Genomic DNA, 26,020 nt, shown 5'->3' on the forward strand with positions numbered 1-26,020 from the left:
AGAAATTACAGCAGGGGACATGCAGGGAAGGCCTGGGATCAGCGCTCTGCTGTGTAACAGTGGTGAAACACTCTTGTTCCATCCATCTAGGCCTCACTTTCCTCATCTGTAAAATGGGTACATTACTTTCTCTTTCAACAAGTCACGGTGTTGACTGAGACACCGCGTGTAAGATGCCGCACGAAATGGCTCCTGGATGAGTTACTGTTATTCAGACATGATCTAACCCGAGGAAAGAGTAGGAGTTGCTCAGGTCGGTCCAGCGGGAGCTACGGCTGTTCCCGTTTGGTAGTGGGCAAAGGAGAGGGTATGGACTTAAATTACAGCAGCGGCTCTTCCAAGTGGTCATTAGATGGATGTGACATTATAGAGCCTGCAGGCCTCCTGAGTCAGCTTGCCCTCCTGGGATAATTTAAAGAAAAGACAGGCTCCTCTATTTCTGGGCTGGTTCATTCAACTGGTTGCAAGGGGATTCTGTCCCAGGACACCAACATTCCAAAGTCAAGAGGGAATATATCATCGTGGAAGTTGGAAACAGGTAAAAAGTGGACCCGGGAAACACAGGGTGGGGCAGGGGAAAGTCAGGCAGAGTTCAGTGCCAATCTCACAAAAAGTGACGAGATGCCCACTGCCTTCCACAGGGGGAGCTGCTGCTGAGAGACGGGATGCTGTTACATTTCCCAGAGAAAGAAAAATTGAAATTATTATAAGTGACATAGAGAACACCACTGACCCTGACACACTGAAGACATTTACAAAGATTTGTTGAATTGGACAAGAGCATTAAGCCTTGGGCCTGACATCTTTATAGCCTGGGTTTCAGTATATGAGGACATTCTACTCTTGCCTCATTATTTATGGCAATATTCACGATCGATAAATTAATTTCTTCCAATAAAAAAAAGAAAAAAATACAAATGACAAAGTGAGGGAAGAGGCCCAGCCCACTGGAAGTTGCTCTGGCCACTGGAATTTCTTCGCGTTTCCCCCAGAGAGGCCCAGTGCAAGGACCCAACCCAAGTGGCCAGGGCTGAAGAGTCACTTGTCTTTCCTTAGCACCAGGATCTCAGAAACCAAAAAGACTCACCCCTTAATCTCACATTCCTATGCACCTCACCCATAAAACACAGCGACACACCCATGTCTGTTCCTGTCTTTCTTACCTCCAACCCCGGACCTGGGACAACTCAGGGTCCTAACAAGTGTTCAGACGGCCTGATGCTCTGTGGGCCTCCTCTCAGGGACCACCTGGACCACCAGCCATGACTGGATGGAGGGAGTCTGCCCTCATGCCAGACACAGGAGGGTGAGGCCATTTTGGCTCATAGGTAGCATAAAAGGGGGAAGATAAGAAAAAGGGGGCAGCTAGGAAAAAAAAAATGTGCAAAGCCGACCGCCAGAGACAGAGTGTAACTTAACCAGGTGTCCACAACATCCACAGGCACGCAGAATGCGTGGCTCCCAAAAGAAACACACTGGCCTGTGTGCTAGAGTTAACACAGCCGCCTCAGACCCATACCCGAGCCCGTCTGCGCCAGATCCCTTTGACACACTCCCTGGTTTCCACACACTTAGACACCCATTCAGAAATCCAGGGCAGCACAAACGCTCTGGGCCCCTCGCCTGCTGGTTCAGTCCCCTGCCTCCTTCCCCGACCACCCCGGCAGGACCGTCCTCCCCAAACCCCCGAGAGTCTCAGGGAGACCCGGCCGCGCCTCCGAGCTCCGCGCCCCCGAGGACACACGCCCAGCGGGGCCCCGCCGCCCCTCCAGCGGGTCCAAGCCTCTCCCGGCTCTGTCAGCATCCGCGGATTTCCCGGCCACTTGTAATTATTCCCCCGACACTTCGTCTTCCAACACAAACCGTCTGAGTCACAGAAGATGCTTCCCCCACCCCGGGGGCCTGGCTCCGGCTCCTCTCCCACGCCCCCAGCCGCTCTCTCCGCGGGGGCCCCTCTCTCCGCGCGGCTCCAGCCGTCCCCCTCGCCCTGCGAGCCCACCACCACCACCGCCCCACCCCCGGAGCCCACCTTGAAGCTGCTTGAAGCGTCCCTCCAGCACGCTGGCGTACTGAGCCGGGTTGATGAAGGCAGCGGGCGAGAGCAGGAACCCCCCGGGGTTCTGAGCCCCCTCCACCGCCTCACAGTAAAACTCACCGGCCCCGTTCAGGCCGTACCCGGGCGCCCTGCCCACCCCGTGCCCATTCATGGTGCCACTGCCCCTGGATCGCCCGCGGCCCAGAGTCCATGCTCTGCCCGCGCCGGGGCGGGGCGCCGAGGGTCCGCTCCCCCGCGAGCCTGGGGTCCCGGCTGGTAGGCCGTGTGGCCCGAGGGCGGTGGAAGATTCGAAGAGTTGGGTGAAAAAGGAGCAGCGGGAGGTCTGAGCCCCCCGAGCGCTCCGGCACCCGTCGGCAGAGCACACCTGGAGACCGAGGCAGCTCCAGACAAACAGGTCGGACAGTGACGGGGGAGGGGCGGGGCGGAGCCGGCCGGCGGGGGCAGGGCCGGGCCCCCGGGCCGGAGGAGGGACCCGCCAGCGCCCTCGAGACCTGCCGGTCTGGCCCGGAGTTGCCTCGGAGTGCACCAGACCCAAGAGGACCGGTCCCCGCCCCCGCATCCCTCGCCTCCCACCCCCACCCCAGCCCCCGGCCCCAGCTCAAGTCCTGCTTCCGAAGGTTTGCAGGTGTGTAGAGGATGCCCCCTGGCTGTGAATCTGGGAGGTCCCGTTCAGGACATGGGCTTTGATCCCCAGCTCCGAGAGCCCTGAGAAAGAGAAATCCTGGAAAGGGCCAAGCCAGCTCAGTACTAGCCAGGCACAGGGGCTATACTGTTTGCTTACATTCCCTTAATTGTAATAGATGGTGTTATCTTCCTCCCTGGTTTGTCGTTCTCACCTCCAGTTCCAGATCCTTCCCTGCCCTGGGGCCCATCAGGCCGTCCTGGGGCCAGGCCATCCCAGGCCCCCAGGACACCCACAGCAGGGCACATCTACCTGACTCCCTTCCCACTTAAATATATATATCTCTCTATATATTGAACTATATATATATCTATATATATATTGAACTATATATATATTTGGCTGCTCTGGGTCTTAGTTTCTGCAGTGGGATCTTGAGTTGTGACATGGGGATCTTGTTCCCTGATGAGGGATTGAACCCAGGGCCCCTGACTCTCCCTTGGGAGAGCCAGGCTCTTCCTGGTTCTCCCCCTTGGGAGAGCAGAGTCTTAGCCGCTGGACCACCAGGGACGCCTTCCCGTCCCACCTTTCTATGGGCTTCAGCCCTTGTCACTTACAGCCCACTCCTGTCCCCTTCCATCCTCCTTCATTCAGTATTTTCTGGCACCTGTTGGTGCAGGCGCAGGGCTGGGTGAAGCCCGTACAGCGAGGCCTCCTCGGAGGAGCCCAGTTTGGTGGTGCAGATAAGCACCTACTGACAGCCGGGGCTGGCATGTGTTGAGCACACATCGAAACAGTCTTGGGTATCACGTGTCACGTGCACACAGCTGTCATGACCTTCTAGAGGCTACTCTTACCCGAAATCAGGGTACCAGAGAAACCTTTCCCCTAAGACGTAGCATTCTCTATGACCCATGTCTTCTGCCTCTGCTCAACGATAGAAACAGTGCTGTGTTTCACAAGCCTGCGTGTAGACCTAGCCAGAAGGACAGGCAGGCACAAGAGAAACTGACGAGGGATTCCCGGAAGTAATGGCCACCACGCGGGGGTTCCTCAGACTGATGCTGGGCTGGCTGAAAAGAATTACCCAAAGAGCTTGAAACCCCGATTTCTGGACCATAAGGTCCAAAGACTCTAATTCATTGTGTCCAGAAAGGGGTTTGAGAACCTGTATTTGTGAAATAGCCCTGAGTGATCCTGTCAAAGGTGCGGCCAAGGTTGGGAAACCGCCCCCCCCCCAGTGTCTCCCTTCATCCAGGAGGCCACCCCACCCACGCTGGGAGCACTGCCTCTCGGGGAGTAGCTATGACCGCTTCCACGGCACTGGGCTGGGAGGCCAGCAGGTCAGTGGAAAAGATGAGGGTGGCGTGGAGGAGGGAAACCAAACAGGGTGGGTGGCCTTGGGGCGTGTGGGTGACTCAGCCCCACGCCAGCCGCCGGTGGTGTCAGGCGGCAGCTGCACTCTTGTTGCCATGGCAACTCCTCCCCAGAACGCAGGGAGGCCCGTCGAACGGGTTTGCTGGTGCTCAGAGGAGCTTGAAGGGGAGAACCCAGGCCATAGGGGAAGGCAGCGGCTGATGCGAGTGGAGAGCAACCCGGGAGGATGGGCGGTGGAAACCAGAGGTGGGTGGAGGGAACCTGCTTCAGGGAACAGGTAGATGAACTAATGGGAGGAACAGGCGGCAGGCAGGTGGAAGGAACAGGTGGGAAGGGAGAGGAGCGGCTACTGAACTGAGAGGGAGAGCAGGTGTGAGAGATGACAGTGAGAATCAAGGAAGACAGCAGAGGATGAAAGGAAGGGAGAGGTGGGTGGAAATAGAACAGCAAGACTAAGAATGCAAAAGAATTAAGGAACATGACTCAGGGACAGAGGCCAGGCAGTCAGCTGAGCGCACAGCGGAACATGGCTGAGTCTCAGCATCAGCACGGCTTCTCCCTTCTTGGGGGGAAGGAAGCTGGGGCACTTTGTGGATTGCACGTGGTTTGTTCTTGAGACTGGCATTGCGGACTAGGGCTTGGTAGGGTGATCTGGATTTCCCACTCCAGTGCGGCAGCTTAGAAAGAGCGTGGGTCTTCCCATGAAGTTGAAGGACTCTTCAAGACAAGCTTCCCTCCCCAGCATCCTCAACATCTCCCTCAGCCCTCCCCTGACCTCACCTGCCAGGGCCTTAATTCGGGACCTCTCAAAGAGGCGGGCCGAGCTGCTGTCATTGTCCCAGTCCGAGTCGGGCAGGTCCCAGCGGTTGTTGATGTCACTGTACTGGCCCTGGATCTCCAAGCTGTCAAAATCTGTGGGCGACAGGGTGCTGCTCATGGTGGTGGGTGGTCTCCTGCTCCTGCAAGGGGAAACGGGGCTGGTGAGGGGCATCTTGAAGCCATGGAGCCCACCACTCACCATGTCCTGCTCTCCTCCTGCCCTAGATCTGCTCTGCTCTACTGATGACCAATGACTGCGGTTGCTTTCTTTGCCAGTGGAAATCATCCCCCGGTGGGAGAGGGGAAACCATGGTGGAGAAGTTGAGAGACAGGAACACAACAGACCCACATGGAGTGAGGTCGGAAGGCAGCGGTGTCTCAGAGCAACATAGTGGAGACAAGGGCTCCAGAGCCTCAGGCCAGAGAGGGGCAGGAGGCAGGGAGCTGAAGGTGGCGATGGCCACTGGGGTGGCTCTGGACAGCGGTGTGGGAACGCCAGGGTAATGCGAGAAGCAGGCCTGGGACCCCATGGGCAATAGTGAGTACACACCAGAGTTCTTTCATTCCTGGTTCCATAAACTGTTCAGAGCCCCGCACCCCCGCTACTGCCTCCCACAAGGTGGCTTCCTATACTCTGGAACAGATTTAAGATGGAAAGACCCAGATCCTGCTCTCAGGCCGAGATGCGTCTATGACACACCAGGAAGCCTGATGTACTGCTAGCAAGTATGGATACAGAGGCCAGGGGTTTGACAGAGGACACAGTATGGTTCTCTCCCCCGGTTTCTTTCTTTTGTTTGGGACAGAGGATACTTAATAGGTGCTCGATGAATATCCGTTGTGATATGTGTCCTTGCCACTTACATGCATCACCTCGCTGCAACCCTCTGTGGGGTGAGGGACCACTATCATCCCTATTTCATAGATGAGGAGGTTGCTCTGTAAAAGTTAAACCAGGGTTCAAGGTCACTGGAAGGAGTAGAGCTAGATTTTGAAGCAAGATTCTGGAGGACAAGCTTTTTTTTTTTGCCTCCCTGGGCAGCATGTGGGATGCTAGTTCCCCAACCAGGGATAGAACCTGCACACCCCTGCATTGGAAGTGCAGAGTCTTAACCACTGGACCACCAAGGAAGTCCCTGGAGGACAAGCTGTTAATCACAATATTTACATGTTCCTCGAACTTCCTGGAGCCCGTCAGAGCTCCCTGAGAGAGATCAACAGCCATTGCTTCCTTGCAGGGCCCAGGCTGGGGAAACTGGGACCGTGGATGCTCGCCAGCACAACTCACGGCTCTGTGTTACACAAACAGCCCTGTCCGTCTCAAAACTAACAAATGAGCTTCAGATTAGTTTCTAGGGATTTTTTTAAAAAACAAAACTCTACAGTTCAAAGTTCTCGAGTAATTTGGCACTCATTCAAGAGCATGGAGGGGGTTGGCTCTGTAACTGAACCCCAAATTCTGCATTTCTCATTTTCCTAGTGCCTCTCAAATACAAAGGTATTTTAATCCTTAGTGCCACTTCCAAGGGTTGAGGCTATGACCTTGGCAGTCTCTGCTTCTGGAAAGGGAGTACCGTACCTCTTGTGTGGTTTGGGGGGACGGAAGAAAGAATGGGTGATGAGATGTGGGTGGTGAGCGAGAGGTGTTCCCATGGGCGCACAGGGTGGAACTTGGCTTCTGTCATTAAGTGGTTCCACGAAGCGGAACCTGAGGCACATGAAGGCCAGGACTACCTACCCCTCCCCTTTCTCCCAAAGAGAAAACATGCAAGGATTTCCCTGGGAGCTCAGGTCTCAGTTTCCTAGATTTGGGCTTTTCATTCCCTGTAATAGGAAAGAGGGGCTTCCCTCATAGTTCAGTCGGTAAATGCAGGAGACCCTGATTCGATTCTTGCATTGGGAAGATCCCCTGGAGAAGGAACTAGCAACCCACTCCAGTATTCTTGACTGGAGAATCCCATGGACAGAGGACCCTTGCAGGCTACAGTCCATGGGGTCACAAGAGTGGGACATGACTTAGCAACTAAACCACCACCAATAGGAAAGAGAGCTTCATTTCCACTACGCTTAGGACTCCTTTCTCATTTAAAATCCATAGTTTCCCCCAATCCCCCGCAGAGTCTTTCAATTTGCTCTGTAAATATTTATATAAAAATAAATTCTAGGGCAGAGTCAGGGCATCCTGAGCAGAGAATGCTATAGGCAAGGTGTGACCTGAGCTAGAGTCTCCTAACACTCTCAATCACCAGACAGCGGAGTAGTCCAAACCCCAGGACCAATTCGAATTCCGTTTCTCTGGGCCCCTCAGGTTAGGGCTTCCCCACCAGCAGTCATGCACACACTTATCTCTGGGATGGACATTCCCAGCACTCTCGCTCTCTCTGCACAGTGCATGTGGCCATGCTGAGTTGCTGTGTCCAGCTCTTTGCGACCCCATGGACTGCAGCCCACCAGGCTCCTCTGTCCATGGGATTCTCTAGGCAAGAATACTGGAGTGGGTTGCTCTCCTCTAGGGGATCTTCCCCTCCCAGGGATCGAACCCAAGTCTTTAATGGCTCCCGCATTGGCAGGCGGGTTCTTTATCACCAGCGCCTCCTGGGAAGCCCCTCCCTGAATAGACCTGCCCACAAAAATCCCTATATGCCAGAAGTCCCCAACCTTTTGGGCACCAGGAACCAGTTTTGTGGAAGACAATTTTTCCATGGATTGGGGGTGGAGGGGATGGTTTGGGGATGATTCAAGCATTTATTTTGTACACTTTATTTCTATTATTATTACATCAGTTCCACCTCAGATCATCAGGCATTAGATTCTGAAAGTTGGGGACCCTTGCTATATACAATGCCCCCCTTCTATTCTGTGACCCTTTTTCCTTTTATCAGAAATCACAAACCTCCTAAAACCAGTCTCCAGGGGTATGGTCAATGAGCTGTCCGAACTAATTTGGGGGAGCTCCCTGGTGGCCTAGTGGTTAGGATTCTGGGCTTTCACTGCCATGACCCAGGTTCAATCCCTGGTGGGGTAAGTTCCTGCAAGCTGTGTGGTGCGACCAAAAAAAAAAAAAAAAAAACCCACTAATTCTTCAGGTGGGCCTATGCTTGCCATTTCTCTTCAGACCCCACCACTCCCTGTTGGGTCCTTCCCAGCCTTGTCACACATTTTTATTACCTACTTGGTCCCTGAAGGCCTCTGAGGTTTTCAAACCCTGCTTTATGTCTCTGTAGTCCACAGAAAGCAGACACATAAAGAAATGTCTGACCTCATTTCCAAACCGGGTGTCCCCAGGACCCCTGCAAGCTGCACAAAACCAAACATGTATTGTTTTGGCTTCTGTTTGGTAATCCAACTTGGTCCCCCTGATGGGACTGAGGCGTGGATCCAGACCTCTCAGTGAGGTCCAGTTGTTAGAGCCGCTCCTGTAACTTGGGGGAGAAAATATGAAGCTGGAGCCTCCCCTTCTCCCAGATAAAATGGCTCTTGGGCCAAATCAAATTCGAGACATACATGCTTTTCATCCTGAGTTTCCAGGGATGCCTGCCATTGTATAGATAAGCAACCAACATGGCACTGGTGTCCTTAGATCACAGGTCCCCACAGGGCCACCATGTTGGGACTCCGAGGAGTTAATTCCCATAGTGAATCATGCTTTCTGGTGTCCTTAAGCACAGCAGTTCTGAGGGCCCCTGAGTTTTGGTTTCCAAGCATTTGGGCTCTGGAGCCCCCGGGTCCTTTGGACAATATGCTGTGTTCCCTGCTACCATCTTCAGAGTCCTATAGTTTTCTGTTTCTTTAGATAGATCCCATCCTGGTTTCTTTTCTCTTATTTATCATTCCTTGCTTGTGATTTGGGTCTCCGTACTTATTTCCTTAGTCAGCCTGTACCCCTAGCCTCATGCTCACCTACGTCTCTCTCTTTGCTGAAGAATCATCTACCTGATTGTTCTCCATGGATTCCTGGACTCTGGCAACAGCAGCTAATCCAGATTACAGTTTCACCAACACCTTATTCTTAGCCGCTGACCTGGAGGCCAGGCCTGAGTAGCTTACATTGTTCATGCTACGAGAAAGCCAACTCCCGCCAGCTGCAAGCTTGGGGTCCTGCTAGCTTCTACGTCCAAGCACTGCTGGATGTGGACTCTGCTCAGCCTAGTGCCGATCCTCCAGGCTCTGCTCAGCCTAGTGCCGATCCTCAAGGGCAGCTGCCCCCCTTCTCCTTTCCTCCGTTTTGCTGGCATGTAAAGCTAGAAATCCAATCCCTCTGGCTAGACTCTGTCTTGTACCCTAATTCCTTCTCTCGCCACATCCTCCTGATTAATTCTCTACCGCCCTCAGAGACAGTTGATCATTCCCTCCTCTGTGCTCCCACAGCACTTCAGGATGCTGCTATTATTACGCTTATCACATTGTATTACCGTTAGTTGTTTATGTGTCTCTCTGCCTGCTCCCCTTTTAACCCATTGAGGACAAGGGTTGGGTCTTACTCATGTTTGTATCTTCCTAGTACGATAGCTATTCAATAAAGAGATATTGAATGAATGGGCTAGCATTCCTCCCCACTCTCATCAAATGCATATCTTTTTTTAGGTCTAGAGAAAAAACGCAAGGAAAGAATGAAAATGGCATCAGAGAAGAGTCTCTGCTCCTCATCTCTAAAATTCAGGATTATTCTCAAATTTGCATGAATAACAATTACTTGGAGGGCTGTTAAAACACAGACCAGTGGGCTCTGTTCCCCAGAGCTTCCGGGGCTGGGGCCTGGGAATTTGCATTTCTAAACTGTTCCCAGGTGACACTAAATCTACTGGTCTGGAGACCACAGTTTGAGGGCCACTGCTGTCCAAAGATGAGGAGCAGTTAGAATTAGAAAAGCTACAAGAGCAGAGGAAGACACAAAGTTTCAGGGGTGAGTGTGACCTGAGGTTAGCTTCTGGGTCTGTTTAGGCTCTAGCCCATGCTAAACTCAAATACAACTTCCCCCAAGAAACCCCAAGACCCACAAAGAGCCAGAAGCCTCAGGCAAGGAGAGAGGAAAATGAAGATGGAGTGGGTTCCAGATCTAATGAGACAAATAGAGCTGATGGCTGGACAGAGGCGAATCAGACGCCTGGAAGGAGGGCGATATGGCTGGAGACGTGGCTGGGAGGCGGAGTTGAACCAATGACAGCAGGATGGATAACAGATGAGAAGGAGTGGGGACTTTGGCAAAGTAAAAATCTTTTTGGACTCAAAGTATGAATGGACGAGCAAAGAGATAAAAGGAGAAAGAAATCACAAACTCAGGGCTGCTAGGATAGCAGAAGGAAGATGCACGCAGGGAGACAAGACAATCAAAGAGACAAAACCCCAGTCTATTCCCTCAAGGCTGTGTTCTTGATAAAGCACCGGGAATTCTCCTCCAAGGAACTTAGGAACTGCACTGGAGAGTGGGACTGGATTTTTGCTTCATCTTGTCCTTTAGAATCCTCCACTCAGGGCAGAATTATTCAGACTCCTTTTCACTCCCTTGCTACGCCCCTCCCCCAAGTCTGTAACCCATGGGTGACATCAGTTTCTCTAAGGAACAAATCTAACATCCCTACTAGCTTTTTCCTCCTTACTCCTTTGCTCTTCTGAATATGCCAAGAGGTTGCCCCGCACCTCAAGCTGAGACACAGATTTGGGACTCACTCTGCCCCCTTCACCCTCAAGGAAAACTGGTTTGTAGATACCCTGCCGGTGCCTGAACCGACCAGCGCTGGAATTGTAGCTGCCCTCGGAGGGAAGGAGGGCCGCTGAGAAACAACCCACGGAGACAGCATGTAGCAGGTTAGGACCGGAGCAAGCCTGCGGCTCAGACAAGCATGCAATGCCACGGGGTTAATGGGCTGAAGTCGTTTCGAGCCAGAGGGGATGGCAAAGGCCCGATCGTGGTGCTGGCGTTGGAACACCCCAGAAGGAGGCCTTGCCCGCTAGCTCTGCGCCCGCGGACTCCAAGCCGGCCGCACACATCTCGGCCACAGGGATACCTTTCGCTGTCTCTTCCCCGCCACCCGCAGGGGTTTCATTCTCCCTTCTTCCTCTGCCAGCGTTCCGCTCACTACGGCCAACCGTGTCCCCTTCTCTCACACACTGTGGGGGAGCATAAAGGAGAGCGTGGAGCTAAAGAGCGTGGTAGCTAAAGCTACCAAAGAGGCGAGGAGAAGCCCACCCGGCTCCAGAGGGAGCCCCCAGCCGGCTCGCGAGAGGGAGTCGGGCGCTCGCAGCCTCGGGGCAGGGACCGCCGAGCGCGCCCGCAGCGCCTGGACCGGCGCCGGCCGGCCCGCCTCCGCGACTCGAACAGCTGGCGCTGTCACACACGCGCAGAACCCGGCGACCCGCTCCCCTAACGCGTTTGTCAGCCCCAACTCTTCCAGACTCTTCTCTGGGCTCGGGAAAGGCCCGCGTCCCGCATGCCTCGATCCCCACCGGCCGCACACGGGTACCTGGGTGGCTGGCGCTTGACTCTCCATCCTGTCCCCGGGACCCAGAGGGAGCCGGCACCCGGGGCCGCATCCTCCCGCCCCTGCTCCCCTGACCCGTCCCGACCCCGACCCCGACCCCGCCGCCCGCGCACGTCTACACAAAGCGCACCGCCCAGCCGACCAGGACAAAGCGCGCCCGGGCGCCGGCACCTACCTCGGTGCGGAGCGCTAGCCGGACAGGCGGGAGCGCGGCCGGCGGGGGCGCACGGGGAGTCGCCGCGCCCGCAGCCCGGCCGCGTGGGGCGGTTGCGGGCGGCGGCCGGGCGCACGGCAGGCAGCGGGCGGGCGCTGTCACGGGGCGCGAGCCGCGCGGGGGGCGCGCGGGGCCGGCGGTGGCGGGGCGCGTGGAGGTGCGCGGGCGCGAGCGGCGGGACTGCGGCGCCGCGTAAGGAGGACAATAGCCTCCCCCTGCCGCAGGCCGCCGGCTCCCGCGGGAGGCCGGGGACCATCTGGAGCCGGCGGCCCCGCGGGGCTCGGGGCGGGGCCCGAGTCACCCCCTCCCCGCCCGGCGCCATGGCAACCACGGCCCCTCTCGGGTCTCTGCTCAGCTCCCCGGCCCGGGGTCGCTGACCTTCCCCGGGGCGAACGCGGCGTCGGCTCCTCCGCCGGCTCCCGACCCCCCACCGCCTACCCCGTGAGTGCCCCCAGAGCCCCGCCTTCCGTTCCTCGCCGGCCCTGGTCACCCTCGGGCCGTCTGGGTACCCCCCCACCGCTTGCGGGGCTGTCTCCGCAGTTTGAGTACCCCACCTTTGTCCCTGCTCCGCTTTTCGCACAAAATCTACATCCCCGGAACATGCGATCTTTCCTTTAATGACACTCACCGCCCAGAAGGTTTCCCGGTATTCAGCCTCTTTTCCGTCCCGATTTTTTCCTCTTTGGGCACCTCCGGTCAGTCCATCTCCCTTTAAGCATTTCTTTCATCCATCCCTTCCCTCTCTGGTCCTCCTTCGGTCAGGGAGGCCGGCTCTCTTTCCCAAAGCATCTCCATGATACCATGTGGTGGAGATTCGTCTCCTCGCAGATCAGATTCTCAGAACAGTCATCACTGCAGCTCCTCTCAGCTCCTTCTCAGCTCCTCTCATTTATCAACCAGAATTCCGGCCTACTCACTGTCTTAAAAGGGAATGGGGGTGGGGACGGACATTTCTAGGCCTGGCACAGCTGGGTTCCTCCTTGGTTTAGTAGCATCGGAGTGGTCTAACGGTCTGAGGTCATTAACCAAGGTGAACTGCTATCTCCTTAAGAGAGAAAAGAATTATACCCAAATAGTAAAGTTAAAGAGTGCCAGGTAGGTGCTAAAAGTGCAGTTTATCGGTTGATTCCCTCCCCAACCGCCACCCCCTCCCCAGCTCTAAGAGGTAGGTAGATTTCTTAGATCTCTAAGATTTCTGACTTGAAATCTAAGCTCAGAGGTAAACTGGTAAGAGTCAGTTGAACTTTGCACGGAGCAGTCTGGATATAACCATTCAATTTTATTGCCCCTGCACATGTGGGCCTGTCTCTACCTGGGATATGCCTGAAATGGCCAAATAAGGGCAATGTGAAGAATGGGCTTTGCATGAATTATTGATTTAAGGCTTTGTTTATTTATGGGTAGTGGCATTTTAGGATTTTGCTCCTTTAGGTAAAGGTATACATAGTGAAACAAATGTGTAAGTAATGAAGTACTTTCCAGATAAGATTTTGATAAGGTGAAATCGTTTGTGTTAAACCCGCTTGAAAACAATTTCAAGGTTTAAAAAAAAGCCCTGCTACTAATCCAAACTAGTTGTGTCATCTCACCTACTTGGCCTCAGTCTTCCTAGACTATCAAATAGGTTGGGAGAGGGCTTAGTGTGTGAGTTGCACTAAAACAAGATCTTGAAGTTCTCTCCCAGCTCTGATAGCCAGATTCCATTAGTAAACTGGAATCATTATTCTACCACCAAACTGTAACGTGGCCTTCTGGGGTATACTTCACCATTAGCTGTAATTTCAGGCTTTTTTTTTTTTTTTTTTTTAATTTGACTGTGTCGGTCTTAGCTGTGGCTAAGTTGTGTTCGACTCTTTGCAACCCCACAGACTGTACAGTCCATGGAATTCTCCAGGCCAGAAGACTGGAGTGGGTAGCCTTTCTCTTCTCCAGGGGATCTTCTCAACCCAGGTATCCAACCCAGGTCTCCCGCATTGCAGGCAGATTCTTTACCAGATGAGCCAGGAGGGGAAGCCCAAGAATACTGGAGTGGGTAGCCTATCCCTTCTCCAGCCGATCTTCCCCACCCAGGAATCGAACCAATAAGCAAGACAATAATATCTTGTATATAGTGATTTGGGTTTCCCAGGTTGTGCTAGTGGTAAAGCACTTGCCTGCTAATGTAGGCAACAGAATGAGATGCAGGCTTGATCCCTGGGTCAGGAAGATCTCCTGGAGAAGGAAATGGCAACCAATAACTCCAGTATTCTTGCCTGGAGAATCCCATGGACAGAGAAGCATGGAGGGTTACAGACCATACGGTCACAGAGAGTCAGAGATGAGTGAAGCAACTTAGCACCCACATGTATAGTGATTTCCCCTTTTCAACATTTCATCATTCTTTTAAAAGCCTCATATGTAAACATTCTCATTCTCATTTTAATGATGAGCAAACTGATGTTTAGACACCTAAGCGAATGCCAAGCACATAGAGTCAGTTCATGATAGAGACAGTAAGTCTTCTGATTCCGTGTATGTTCTTTCCCCTCTGCTAGAGCAGGAATATAGAAGAGTGGTTTAAAAGCATCAGTTTGAGGGGACTTCCCTGGTGGTCCAGTGGTTAAGATTTCACTTTCCAACCCAGAGGGTACAGGTTTGATCCCTGGTCGGGCAGCTAAGATCTCACAGGCTTGGGGCCAAAAAACCAAACCAAAACATGAAACAGAAGCAGTGCTGTAACAAGTTCAATAAAGACTTTTTTTTTTTAAGTTTGGGATTAACAGATACAAAATATTATATGTAGAATGGATAAACAACAAGGTCCTTCTGTATAACATGGAGAGCTATATTTAACATCCTATAATAAACCGTAATGGAAAGGAAAATGAGAAAAAATATATATGTATAACTGAATCACTTTCCTGTACATCAGAACTTAACACAACATTGAAAGTCAACTATATGTCAAAAGCATCAGTTTTGGAGTCAGACTTCTGGGTTTAAAATCTAGTTTGGCCACCTCTACCTTGGGCAAACTACTTAACCTCCCTGGAATTCAGTTTCCTATCTTAAAATATATCATAATGTGGGGATCAAATGAGTTATTGCAGATGAAGTACTAGAACAGTGCTCCATGCATAGTAAGCACTCAACCAGTGCCAGCTATTATTTTACTGTATTGTCATTTTTACCATACTGTTTCCCAATTCGGGGAGGAAGCATGTTCAGTAAAGAGAACACCGAGATCGCTGGTCTCAGCTCTGTTACTGAGTTGCTTTGGAAACTTGCTATTTTGCTCTGCAGTGCGTCAGTACAGTCCATGATGAAGAAAATGCCTGCTTCCTTTTTTACATGAGTGGTGAAAGTGAATGGAATGATGCCTACCACATATGCTGAGCTTCTTGGAGAACCCAGATCTGCGACTTCATGTTACCAAGATTCCTGAAAGGTCTTGGTATGACTTCCTGCCACCAAACCTACAGACATGACTGAAGCCTCAGCTTTCGTTCCTGTGCCATGGAAAACGTCCCTCCTCTGAGACTGAGTCTCTGGCACCTGCCCTAAGTCCCATTCCTTCCCGCACGCAGCCCTGTGACTCTCATCCCTTCTGGTGAGTTCCCTCTCTTCTGGCTCCTTCCCATCAATGTTTAAACATGCTCAAGTATCTGCCAGCTTAAAAAAACAAGTGAGAAACCTGGATCCTCCTTCATGTCTTGCCCTTAATCTTTCCAATGACAGTCTTCTTGAGTCATCCGAACTCATTGGCTCCACTTCTTTGCCTCCTTTTCAATCAGACATTCATTCAAAACCAACCTGGTTTACATGCCAGGTGCCGTGCTGGGATCTGGGGATCTAATAACGAGTAGAATGAACACTGTCTCTGTCCTCTTAGAGCTTACAGGCTGGTGGGGTTGACAGACATTACTAAAATAACCCTCAGATATATAAAAACAAAGAACTGTAGAATGAATGAAAAGTTCAGGATGCTCTGTGAGAATTTAAGAATCATAGCATGGTTAGGGAGTTGGGGGGGGTGGGGGGGTCAAGGGAGATGTCCCTCAAATAATTTGAGCTGAAATCTGAAATATGAGAAATGTTAACCCGGCAGAGAATAGGGAATAATATTAGCAGCTACCAATGTTAATTGGGGACTATATTTCTATATTCATTTATTTGGCCATGCCAAAGTGGTTTGCTTGTGGGATCTTAGTTCCCTGACCAGGTATCAAACCTGGGGCTCTGACAGTGAATGGGTAGAGTCCTAACATTGGACCGCCAGGGAGTTCCCTGTTTGTATTCTTTATGCATAACATTTTATTTAATTCTGTAACAAATCTGGAGGTACGTATTAACCCCAGTTTACAGAACTGGAAATGGAAGCATTGAGAGATGCAGCGCCTTGCCCAATGTCTTGGCTACAGTGACACAGAGTGTGTGGACAGCTGGCCTGATGCTGCAGGCTGCGTGGTGCATGTGAGAAGCAGAGAGAAGTCCAGTGGAGGGAAAACAGAGGAAGCATGTGGTGAATTGTGACTGGGAGGAGAGGCAACGGTTAGACCACACAGGGCTTATGAGGTCATTGAAAGAATTTGGTTTCTACCTTTAGAATCCTGGCAGTTACTGAAGGATTTGAAACAAGGAAGTGAAGTGATCAACTTTGTATTTTTAAAAGATTACTCCAGGGGACTTTCCTGGTGATCCAGTGGCCAAGACTCTGCATTCCCATTGCAGGGGGGCCCAGGTTCAATCCCTGGTCAGGGAACTAGATCCCACATGCCCCATCAAAGATCGAAGATCCCAGGTGCTCCAACTAAGACACGGCAGCTTTAAATTATTTTTTTTTTTTAAGATTATCCCAGCTGCTGTGTGGGGAACACCTTGGAGGGGGTATTCAATTTGATGTGAGATCCGGTTAGAAGCCTACCACCGTGGTTCAGCTGAGAGAGAAGATGGTAGCCTGAACTTGGCAATGGAGATAGAGGAACACATAGGTATAAAGGATTGACAAGATGGGGTGATGGGTTAGACACAGGGGCGGTGGCAAGGAAAAAAGGTTTGCTATGGATGGACTGTGCAACTGGAGGAAGGGAGGGAGGTACCATTTGCTGAGATGAGGTTTGGGTGAAGAGAGTGCTGGTCTTGGAGATATTGAGTCATCAACTGTATCTGGGTGTGGAGCTCAAAGAGGAGGTCTAGACTGAAGATGTGCATTTGGAAGAAATTAGTGTAGGGACAGACAATAAGTGCAGGGGACAGATAAGTATTGGTGCAACTGATTTAATCTAATATAGACATAACTTCTGCTCCTCTAAAGCTGCTTTCAACCAGGTTGTCAATAATCCTACTGTTAAATACAGTGTCAACTTCCAATTGCTATCTTACTATTTCTCTTGGCAGCACTGGACTCTAATTGTACCTGCTTTTTGAAGTGTTCTTCCTCCGGTTTAGGGTTGCCACCCTTTCCTGCTTTTCCTTCAACCCTTGTGGTCCCTCCTTTGTTTCTTTTGTGAGTTCCTTTCTGTTTGTCAGATAATTTTGTTGTTATTGTTGGTGATGGTGTTTTGTTCTGGGCCCTTTCCTCATTCTTCCTGGGCCATTTCATCTACCATGCTGCAGCTAGCATGGTCTTTAAATTTTTTCCCCTTATTTATTTATTTTTGGCTCTGCTGGGTCTTCTTGGCTGCCTGTGTGCTTTTCTCTAGTTGCAGAGAACAGGGGCTACTCTCTAGTTGTGATGTGCAAGCTTCTTATTGCAGTGGCTTCTCTTGCTGCTGAGCATGGACTCTGGGGCCCAAGGGCTTCAGTAGTTGCAGCTTCTGGGCTCTAGGGTACAGGCTACATAGTTATGGTGCGGTGGTTTAGTTGCTCTGTGGCAAGTGGGATCTTCCTGAACCAGGGATAGAACTCATGTCTCCTGCATTGGCAGGCAGATTCTTCACCACTGAGGCACCAGGGAAATCCCTAGAGTGGCTTTTTTTTTTTTTTAACACAACAGTCTGACAGATCACTTTGCTGAAAGCCCTTCAATGGCTCCCCAACATCTTTGGGATAAAGCCTAAAGTTCCTGCTGTTCTTCCTACACAAGGCCGTTCCTGGGCTCCAAATCTGGGGCAGGGCCCTTCTAGCATCACTGACCTCTCACTGCCCATAGCTTGTGGCGGCATGCGGGATCTTAGTTCCCTGACCAGGGATTGAACCAACACCTTCTGTAGTGGAAGCATGGAGTCTTAGCCACTGGAAGTCCAATTCTTAGTTGTATCCCCAGCAGAGCAGACATGTAGATATCTGTGCAATAAATTAGTGAATAACAGAAAAGACCTTGAGGGAGAAGGTGATTCCTTATTGTAAACAGAAGCAACTAAGATGTTTTCATACCAAACAATGTGTTTTTAATGTCTTTTACCCCTGATCTATCTCCCATCACTTAAGTAACAGCAACTGCTTTCCGGGTACTGTCCTCTGCAGAATGATACAGAAGATGAAAGTCTTGGTTTTTGACTCTTAATTAGATCTTTTCAAATCTGTTGCAGAGAAGATGTTTTTGAAAGCTACAGTCTTTTAAAAACATTGTGATAACCAGATTCTTGACAGGGATTTCTTTTTTCTTTTTCGGTTTTTTTTCTTCCTCTTAAATCTCAAGAGACAGAACCCAACGAACCTAAAGTTTGGAGTTTATGCCATCAACTGTCTAATTGGAAAGCACATGTGAATTTTCCTTCCACACAGAAGATATAATCCTTTTTGAGCTTGGAGCAAAACTGAAACAGATTGGGAATTGGGAAAGGAGAACAAGAGAGTTCAGATGCAACTGTGGGACTTTGTTTTCTGTTCCCACCATCAAACAACAGGGGATGGAAGAGGCTCATAATCCACTTCATTACTGGAACTCTGAGAAGACACAGCCTTTCAAAGCACCCGGTGCTGGGGCTTCCCCGGTGGCTCAGTGGTCAAGAATCTGCCTGCCAATGCAAGACACGGGCTCGATCCCTGATTGGGGAAGATCCCACATGCCTTGAGGCAACCAAGCCCGGTTGCCGCAACTATTGAGCCTGTGCTCGAGAGCCGGGAAACCGCAACTCATTGAGCCCATGTGCTGCAACTACTGAAGTCCTCGCACCGGACAGCCCATGCTCTGCAACAAGGGAAGCCACTGCAATGAGACGCCTGAGCATCGCAACTAGAGAGTGGCCCCCACTCAGCGCAGCTAGAGAAAAGCCCTTCACAGCAGCCAAGACCTAGCACGGCCAAGAATAAATAAAATCTAAGCCCCTGTGCTAACAAGAGCAATTGCCACAGAGTAGAAGTGGCATCGTCACCTGTGTAGGCAAAGTAGGCCTGACATCAGCTTCATCTCCTCACCACCCCCAGCCTTCTCATCCCCTAAGCCCAAGTCTTCTTGGCTCCCTGACTTTGCAGGGACTCGGGAAAGTTCCTTGGTGCCCAGCCCCTGAGAGGCGTGTGGGAGCCAGCTGAGAACTGGGTGCCTTCGGGGACTGCTGTGGGGGGGTGGGTGGCGAGAACCCCACGGTGGTAGAGGCTGAGGTGTATGTGACCCAACTCAGGGACCCACTGGGGGCTCAGATGTACCAGAAAGAGCTGAAGTGGGAGCCATGGAACTTCCTATGAAGCAATCACTGCTTTCTGTTTACACCAAGACCGTAGCTTCCACCTGCCAGAGAACAGTAACTCTGCAGTAGCCGCAGTGCCCAATGGCTAAAACCAAGTTGGCAGTTAGGCAAGAGAGGCAGAAGATGACACTTGACCTTGAAGCCCCTCCCCTGGTATCAGAATAATACAGAAACCTCAACACAGAACACCGTGAGAAAAAGACTGGGAGGAGAATCCTAAGAGACTGAGTTTAAAAGTTGAAATGATTGAGTTGTCTTGAATTGGCATGGTTTATTATTTATCTGTCTTTAGTAGAAATGGAGGCCGAAGAGCCAGGTTGAGAAATCAAGAAAATTATGTATTTCCTCACCTAAGTCTGTGACCTGAGGTTGTAAACAAGCCTGCTGTACCAGGAAATGTCAGAATGGTGGGCCTGTGAGGGGAGCTCCAGCAGCTTCCAAGGAATGACCTGATTTCTCAAGACTACGAGGAGGCCAACTCAGAGTTGTAATACCAATTCAGACATCATTTGCAAAGATCATGTAGTTGAAAGCAAAAGTCTGCCGATGAACCAAGATCAAGTCAAATAGGGCATCTGATGGTTGTGGGTAGAGGAGGGGCGTGGAGCCCTACCTGGAGCTCCGTTATACAGTGTGGAAAAGTCTGGGGTTCCAGGAGCCTCCAGGATGTGCTCTGAGCTGAGCAATGCCCTAAGGGCACGCTGCTGCTGACTAAACTGGAGAAATTGGACCTGATTTGAGGACACAGAAATATTACATCCATTTATCTTTGTCCAGTTTGGATTCAAAACAGTACTTATTTATGGACCATCCATCCCAAACTATTTTTAACTTGCAAACGTAAGCACCATTAAAAACTGGGCCTAAAAACACATTTGAATGATTCCAGCTCACCTAGGAACAGGCTGGGATCAACCATGATTCTCAATATTTTTTATCTTATCTGTCAGTATATATGGTGCGTGAGTACCCAGTCATGTTTGACTCTTTGCAACCCCATGGACTGTAGTCTTCCGGGCTCCTCTGTCCATGGGATCTTCCAGGCAAGAATACTGGGGCAGGGATTTCTTCCAGGGAATCTTCCTCCTCCAGGGAATCTTCCCAACCCAGGGATCAAACTCGAGTCTCCTATGTTTTCTGCACTGCCAGGCAGATTCTTTATCACTGAGCCACCTGGGAAACACTTACTTGTCAATAACAAACTACCTTTTTCTTCTAAAAAGCTTATGCCACAACCCCCTGGTAATACATGGTGAAAAAAAAGTCTGATGATACCCGTATACCTGAAATAAAATTTGCAGCATTTGCTTAGTGCTAATAACTGAAGGGATATCTTTGGGGTTCCTTGAGCAAATTGCACTGGAAAATGTGAGTTGTGCTGGGAAACTGACAGTGCCAGACTCAGAAAGGGTAGATTCTGCATCCATCTTTGAAGTTATAGATCTCAGGTTAGTTTTCTATATTGTAGCCTGATTTACCTGTGCTGTGGCAGATATCTAGGAACTAGTCAGTTCAACTCTTCTTGCCATCTGAAACTTTCTGGTGATTAGGACACAAGGTCCTGGAGTCTTGAGACCTTGTTGAAATTCTAGGCCATCACTTTCTAATTGTGTGACCTTGGACAAGTAATTTAATTTCTCTAAGCCTAGATTCCCCTGAAAATAGGGGATACCTGTAAGTGAAATTGTGGTGAGAAATTAAACAATGCATGTCAGGTTCGTGATAGCTGGTGCCAGATAAGGACTTAATAAATGTTAGCTATTGCTGAGATCATTATTTTACTTGCTTTGTATGTAGGCAAATCTTGCCTTAAGTAAAACATAATGTATGAAAATCTAGATTTGCAAAAAAGGTGAAATGGGGGGTGTTTGCATTACAAAAGGATTCTTCAGTTAATGAAAGAACTGATAGGATTTCTTTCAGGCAGTCCATTTCCCAGTATGTTTATCTTTTTAACATTTAAAAAATATTTTTATTTTTATTGGAGTCTAATTACTTTACAATGTCGTGTTAGTTTCTGCGGTATAACAAAGTGAATCAGCCACACGTACACATATATCTCTTCCCTCTTGAGCCTCCCTCCCACCCCTCCTCATCCCATTCACTAGGTCATCGCAGGGCACTGAGCTGAATCCCCTGTGCTACAGAGCAGGTACCCACTAACGATCCATTTTACACACGGTAGTGTATATATGTCAGTGCGACTCTCTCTGTTCCTCCCCCCAACCCTGTCCCAGTATGTTTAAAATGATTCGATTCACACAAAACAGACTTTATACATTTGAGGAACACAGTGTATAAGGCAAAGGACATCTGTAGTATACAATCACTCAGGGCAGGTCTGAACCACTATGACAAGTTAACAATAACAGTCGTGGGTATTTCTCTCTACCCTTTATAAAAGGATTAGATGAATTCTCAGTGATTTCAAAGGGCAAAGCTGGGAACAATGGATGGAAGACACAGCAGGGCAGATTTCATTTCAATATATAGGAAAACTCTACTAAACCACTGCTGTCCAAAACCCGAATGGATTGTCTCTGAGGTGGCATATTTCCAGCAATTCATGTAAATTCATCTGTTCAAGTAAATTCAACATTTCAAGTAAAAACTAGATATTAACTTGTCAGGACAGTTGGAATGACTATTGCATGATATTAGGGAGGTGTTTCCTAATCCTAAACACTTAAAATATGCAACTATTAATAGATCGACTCTCTGCCTTGAATACCAGGAATAGGTTGAGGAAGGAGGTAGAGAGAGGCTATTTGGGAGGAGGGGTGGAGATAAAGGAAGTGAGCTGGAAAAAAATATTGCTCCTCTGGTTTGGAAGTACGAGATTAAATGACTTCTGAGATTTCTTCTAATTTAAAGATTTTGAAACTCTCAAATTGTTTCACTGATGCTTACTGTTCAGTGGTTCAGTCATGTCTGATTCTCTGTGGCCCTATGGACTGTAGCCCGCCAGGCTTCTCTGTCCATGGAATTTTCCAGTCAAGAATACTGGAGTAGGTTGCCATTTCCTACTCCAGGGGATCTTCCTGACCCAGGGATCGAACCCGAGACTCTTGTGTTTCCTGCACTGGCAGGTGGATTCTTTACCACTGGCGCCACCTGGGAAGCCCCCAAATTGTTTCACAGATGCTATTTTAATCATATTCCTGGGAGAATTTTCCTATTTTAGTTGTGGAAAACTAGAACATAACACCTAAAGTAAGTGGTAAAATGGGAAAAGAATGAAGACATTCTGATGTTTTTGATTTTTGATCCCACAGCTTCTTCTCAGCTGTGAGAATGAGAGTTGGGGAAACAGAAGATAGAAGTGGTCTTAAAGCTAGAAAGGGTGAAAATCAAGTCAGCTTTGGGGCTCAGTGAAAAATAAGCTCAATCAAGTTTCCATATTACTAGCTTTGAAGACTTTGTATAGCACCATTCCTGGAAAAATACTTCAGAGTACTGTAATCAACCTTCTTAAGTGAACAATGCAAAGAAATAGAGGAAGACAATAGAATGGTAAAGACTAGAGAGATCCTCAAGAAAACTGGAGATGCCAAGAGAATATCTGATGCAAAAATATGCACAACAAAGGACAGAAATGGCAAGCACCTCACAGAAGCAGAGGAGATTAAGAAGAGGTGGCAAGAATACACAGAAGAACTGTACAAAAACGTCTTAATGACCTGGATGATCACGTTGGTGTAGTCAGTCACCTAGAGCCAGACATCCTGGCGTGTGAAGTCCAGAGGGCCTTAAGCACTGTTGTTCAGCCGCCAAGTCGTGTCCGACTCGTGATCCCCATAGGACTGTAGCCCGCCAGGCTCCTCTGTCCACAGGATTTCCCAGGCAAGAACACCAGAGTGGGTTGCCATTTCCTTCTCCAGGGGATCTTCCTGACCCAGGGATTGAACCCCTGTCTCTTGCACTGGCAGGCGACTGCTTTACCAACTGAGCCACCTAGCAACAAAACTAGTAGAGGTGATGTAATTCCAGCTGAGCTATTTCAAATCCTAAAAGATCATGCTGTTAAAGTGCTACATTCAATAGGTCAATAAATTTACCAAACTCAGCAGTGGTCACAGGACTGGAAAAGATCAGTTTTCATTCCAATCCCAAAGAAGGGCGATGCCAAAGAATGTTCAAACTATCATAAAATTGTGCTCATTTCACATGTCCACAAGGTTATGCTCAAAATCCTTCAAGCTAGGCTTCAGCAGTGTGTGAACTGAGTGTATCTAGATGTACAAGCTGAGCTTGGAAAAGGCAGAGGAACCAGAGATCAAACTGCCAACATCTGTTGGATCATAGAAAAAGCAAGAGAATTCCAGAAAAGCATCTACTTCTATTTCATTTACTATGTTAAAGCCTTTGACTGTGTGGATCACAACAAACAATGAAAAATTCTTAAAGAGATGGGAATACCAGACCATCTTACCTGGCTCTTGAGAAATCTGTATGCAGGTCAAGAAGCAACAGGTAGAACCAGACATAAAACAATGGACTGGTTCAAAATCAGGAAAGGAGTATATCAAGGCTGTACATTATCACCCTGTTTATTTAACTTATATACAGAGAACATTATGTGAAATGCTGGGCTGGATGAAGCACAAGCTGGAACCAAGATTGCCAGGAGAAATAGCAATAGCCTCGGGTAGGCAGATGATACCACTGTTATGGCAGAAAGTGAAGAGAAACTAAAGAGCCTCTTGATGAAGGTGAATGAGGACAGTGAAAAAGCTGGCTGAAAACTCAACATTCAAAAAATTAAGATCGTGGCATCTGGTCCCATCACTTCATGGCAACATATGTGGCAAAAATGGAAACAGCGACAGACTTTATTTTCTTGGGCTCCAAACTCACTGCAGATGGGGACTACAGCCATGAAATTAAAAGACACTTGCTCCTTGGAAGAAAAGCTATGACCAACCTAGACAGCATATTAAAAAGCAGAGATGTCACTTTGCTGACAAAGGGCCATATAGTCAAAGCTGTCGTTTTTGCAGTAGTCATGTACAGATGTGCAGTCCATGGGGTTGCAAAGAGTCGAACATGACTGAGCAACTGAACAACAACTGTGATCATACAACTAAACCAAGACTGAACATATGGAATCAGTGTCCTCCTTTAATGAAGCACCTAGAAGAAGAATCTTTGACCCAGTCAACCTACATGTCTTTCAAATAAAGCTGATCATCTGGCCTTTGAACCAACAAGTTTACTTTGGCCATACGTGACCAGATCACACAGCTGTTTCCATTCCCAAGTCTTCTGTTATACAAAGACTACTTCCCTTGTGGAGGACACCAGCTGGCAGGACAAAGGCAGCCCTGCCTAGAGAGAAGGTAAAAAGCCAGTCACGAGAGGAGAACTACTTTGTGACACAGATTTCATTGGTTACCTAGGAAGTGGAGAAAGTGGACACTAACAGGAAAGGAATGCTACCTCCTGGGCTGGCCACAAAAGCTGCTACTAGTAAATGAGAAATCAGTGCAAAGGGTGATTGTCAGCCAGGAAAAGCAGGAAGCTACCTAGTATCACAGTCAGTCATTCTAAGAAGGAGAGGAAGAAAACATAGGGGTGGGGGTGAAGAAATACTCTAGTTTTACAAACACTGATACCGTCTTGGGGGGAGAATCTTTCCTTTGCTGTAGTCCAAAAATTGGCACAAAAGTCAGCACGCCTATGGCCTCCAGTGCCCTCCATAACCTAACTTGCCTCTGCAAGAACATCCCTGTGTGACCCCTGAGAGGGAAGCAGAGGGAGGTGAGTCGTGAAGCTGCCCCAGATTCTGTGCTCCGGGTGGAGAAGGCCTCAAGAAGGTGAAGGGATGAACTAATCTGAGCTTCCTGGCCCCATTTCCAAGGAAGTGATTAGTGGAGAGGCACCTGGGACCTGCTCCACTTCAGGAAACCCGGTTATGGGAACTGGTGGGGCACAGACTTGACTCAGGACCCGAGAGCAGTTAACCCTTCTCTATTGCCTGCATGAGAAACAGGCTCTCTTAACCATCTCCCTGGGGGAAAGAAACTGCTCAAGGGGGTTTAGTTTTGCAACAGCCTGAGAAAGAGGACCTCAGGGATATTTTGCACTTAAGTGCCCAGGGTCATTCCTTCAGGGCCTTTGAACGCTCTAGGGGAGACTGGGAACAAGGTGGTTGCTGTTCAGTCCATAAGTCACATCCGATTCTTTGCGACCCTGTGGACTTCAGCACGCGAGCCTTCCCTGTCCTTTGCTATCTCCTGGAGTTTGCTCAGACTCATGTCCATTGAGTTGGTGATGCTATCCAAGAGGGTGGGAACAAGTTAGTTCCTAAGTATCCAGGAATGATATACCCAGAGAGGGCACACTCAAATGGGAAAGGCAGCTCCACGGTTCCTGAAATATCACTGTTCACCTTGTAGCATTTCCTAGGATGTTCTGGTTCTACTCAAACCCTTGGGTTTGGGTCAGAATCATTCCAGGGCTCTTCAGATGGGGTCTCTTTGGCCAGACTGGGGCTTGCTTCTCAGAATAAACAGCATGTGTAAAGTGGGGATTCACCAGTGATCCAAATCCTGAGGTGAGTAGATGAATGCAGGCAGTCAATATGCCACTAAGTCTAAGGACTGGTTGTTGTTGGACCATAAAGAAGGCTGAGTGCTGAAGAATCGATGCTTTCAAGTTGTGGTGCTGACGAAGACTCTTGAGAGTCCCTTGAACTGCAAGGAGATCAAATCAGTCAATCCTAAAGGAAATCAATCCTGAATATTCATTGAAAGGACCAATACTTTGGTCATCTGATGCAAAGAGCTGACTCATTGGAAAAGACCCTGATGCTGGGGAAGACTGAAGCCAAAAGAAGAGGGGTGG

General features: G+C 49.6%; 1 protein-coding gene across 3 annotated transcripts in view; it reads right to left on the reverse strand.

The window, feature by feature from the left end:
- SPTBN2 (spectrin beta, non-erythrocytic 2) overlaps positions 1-12,435 on the reverse strand; it is a 39,690-nt gene extending 27,255 nt beyond the window's left edge. Inside the window, exons 1-2 of one of the 3 annotated variants that reach the window (XM_065937822.1) lie at positions 12,196-12,435; positions 4,836-5,014 (exon numbers count right to left, since the gene is read on the reverse strand). In XM_065937822.1, the coding sequence (XP_065793894.1) occupies positions 4,836-4,992 (157 nt within the window). In that variant the 5' untranslated portion in view covers positions 4,993-5,014; positions 12,196-12,435. Of the gene's footprint in view, positions 1-2,029; positions 2,433-4,835; positions 5,015-11,528; positions 11,617-12,195 lie in introns of those variants that run through there. The other 2 variants (XM_065937824.1, XM_065937821.1) reach the window with 2 other exon arrangements.
- Positions 12,436-26,020: the final 13,585 nt, after the last annotated feature.

The sequence above is a fragment of the Muntiacus reevesi genome, chromosome 5, assembly GCF_963930625.1.
Source record: "Muntiacus reevesi chromosome 5, mMunRee1.1, whole genome shotgun sequence".
Lineage (NCBI taxonomy): Eukaryota > Metazoa > Chordata > Mammalia > Artiodactyla > Cervidae > Muntiacus > Muntiacus reevesi.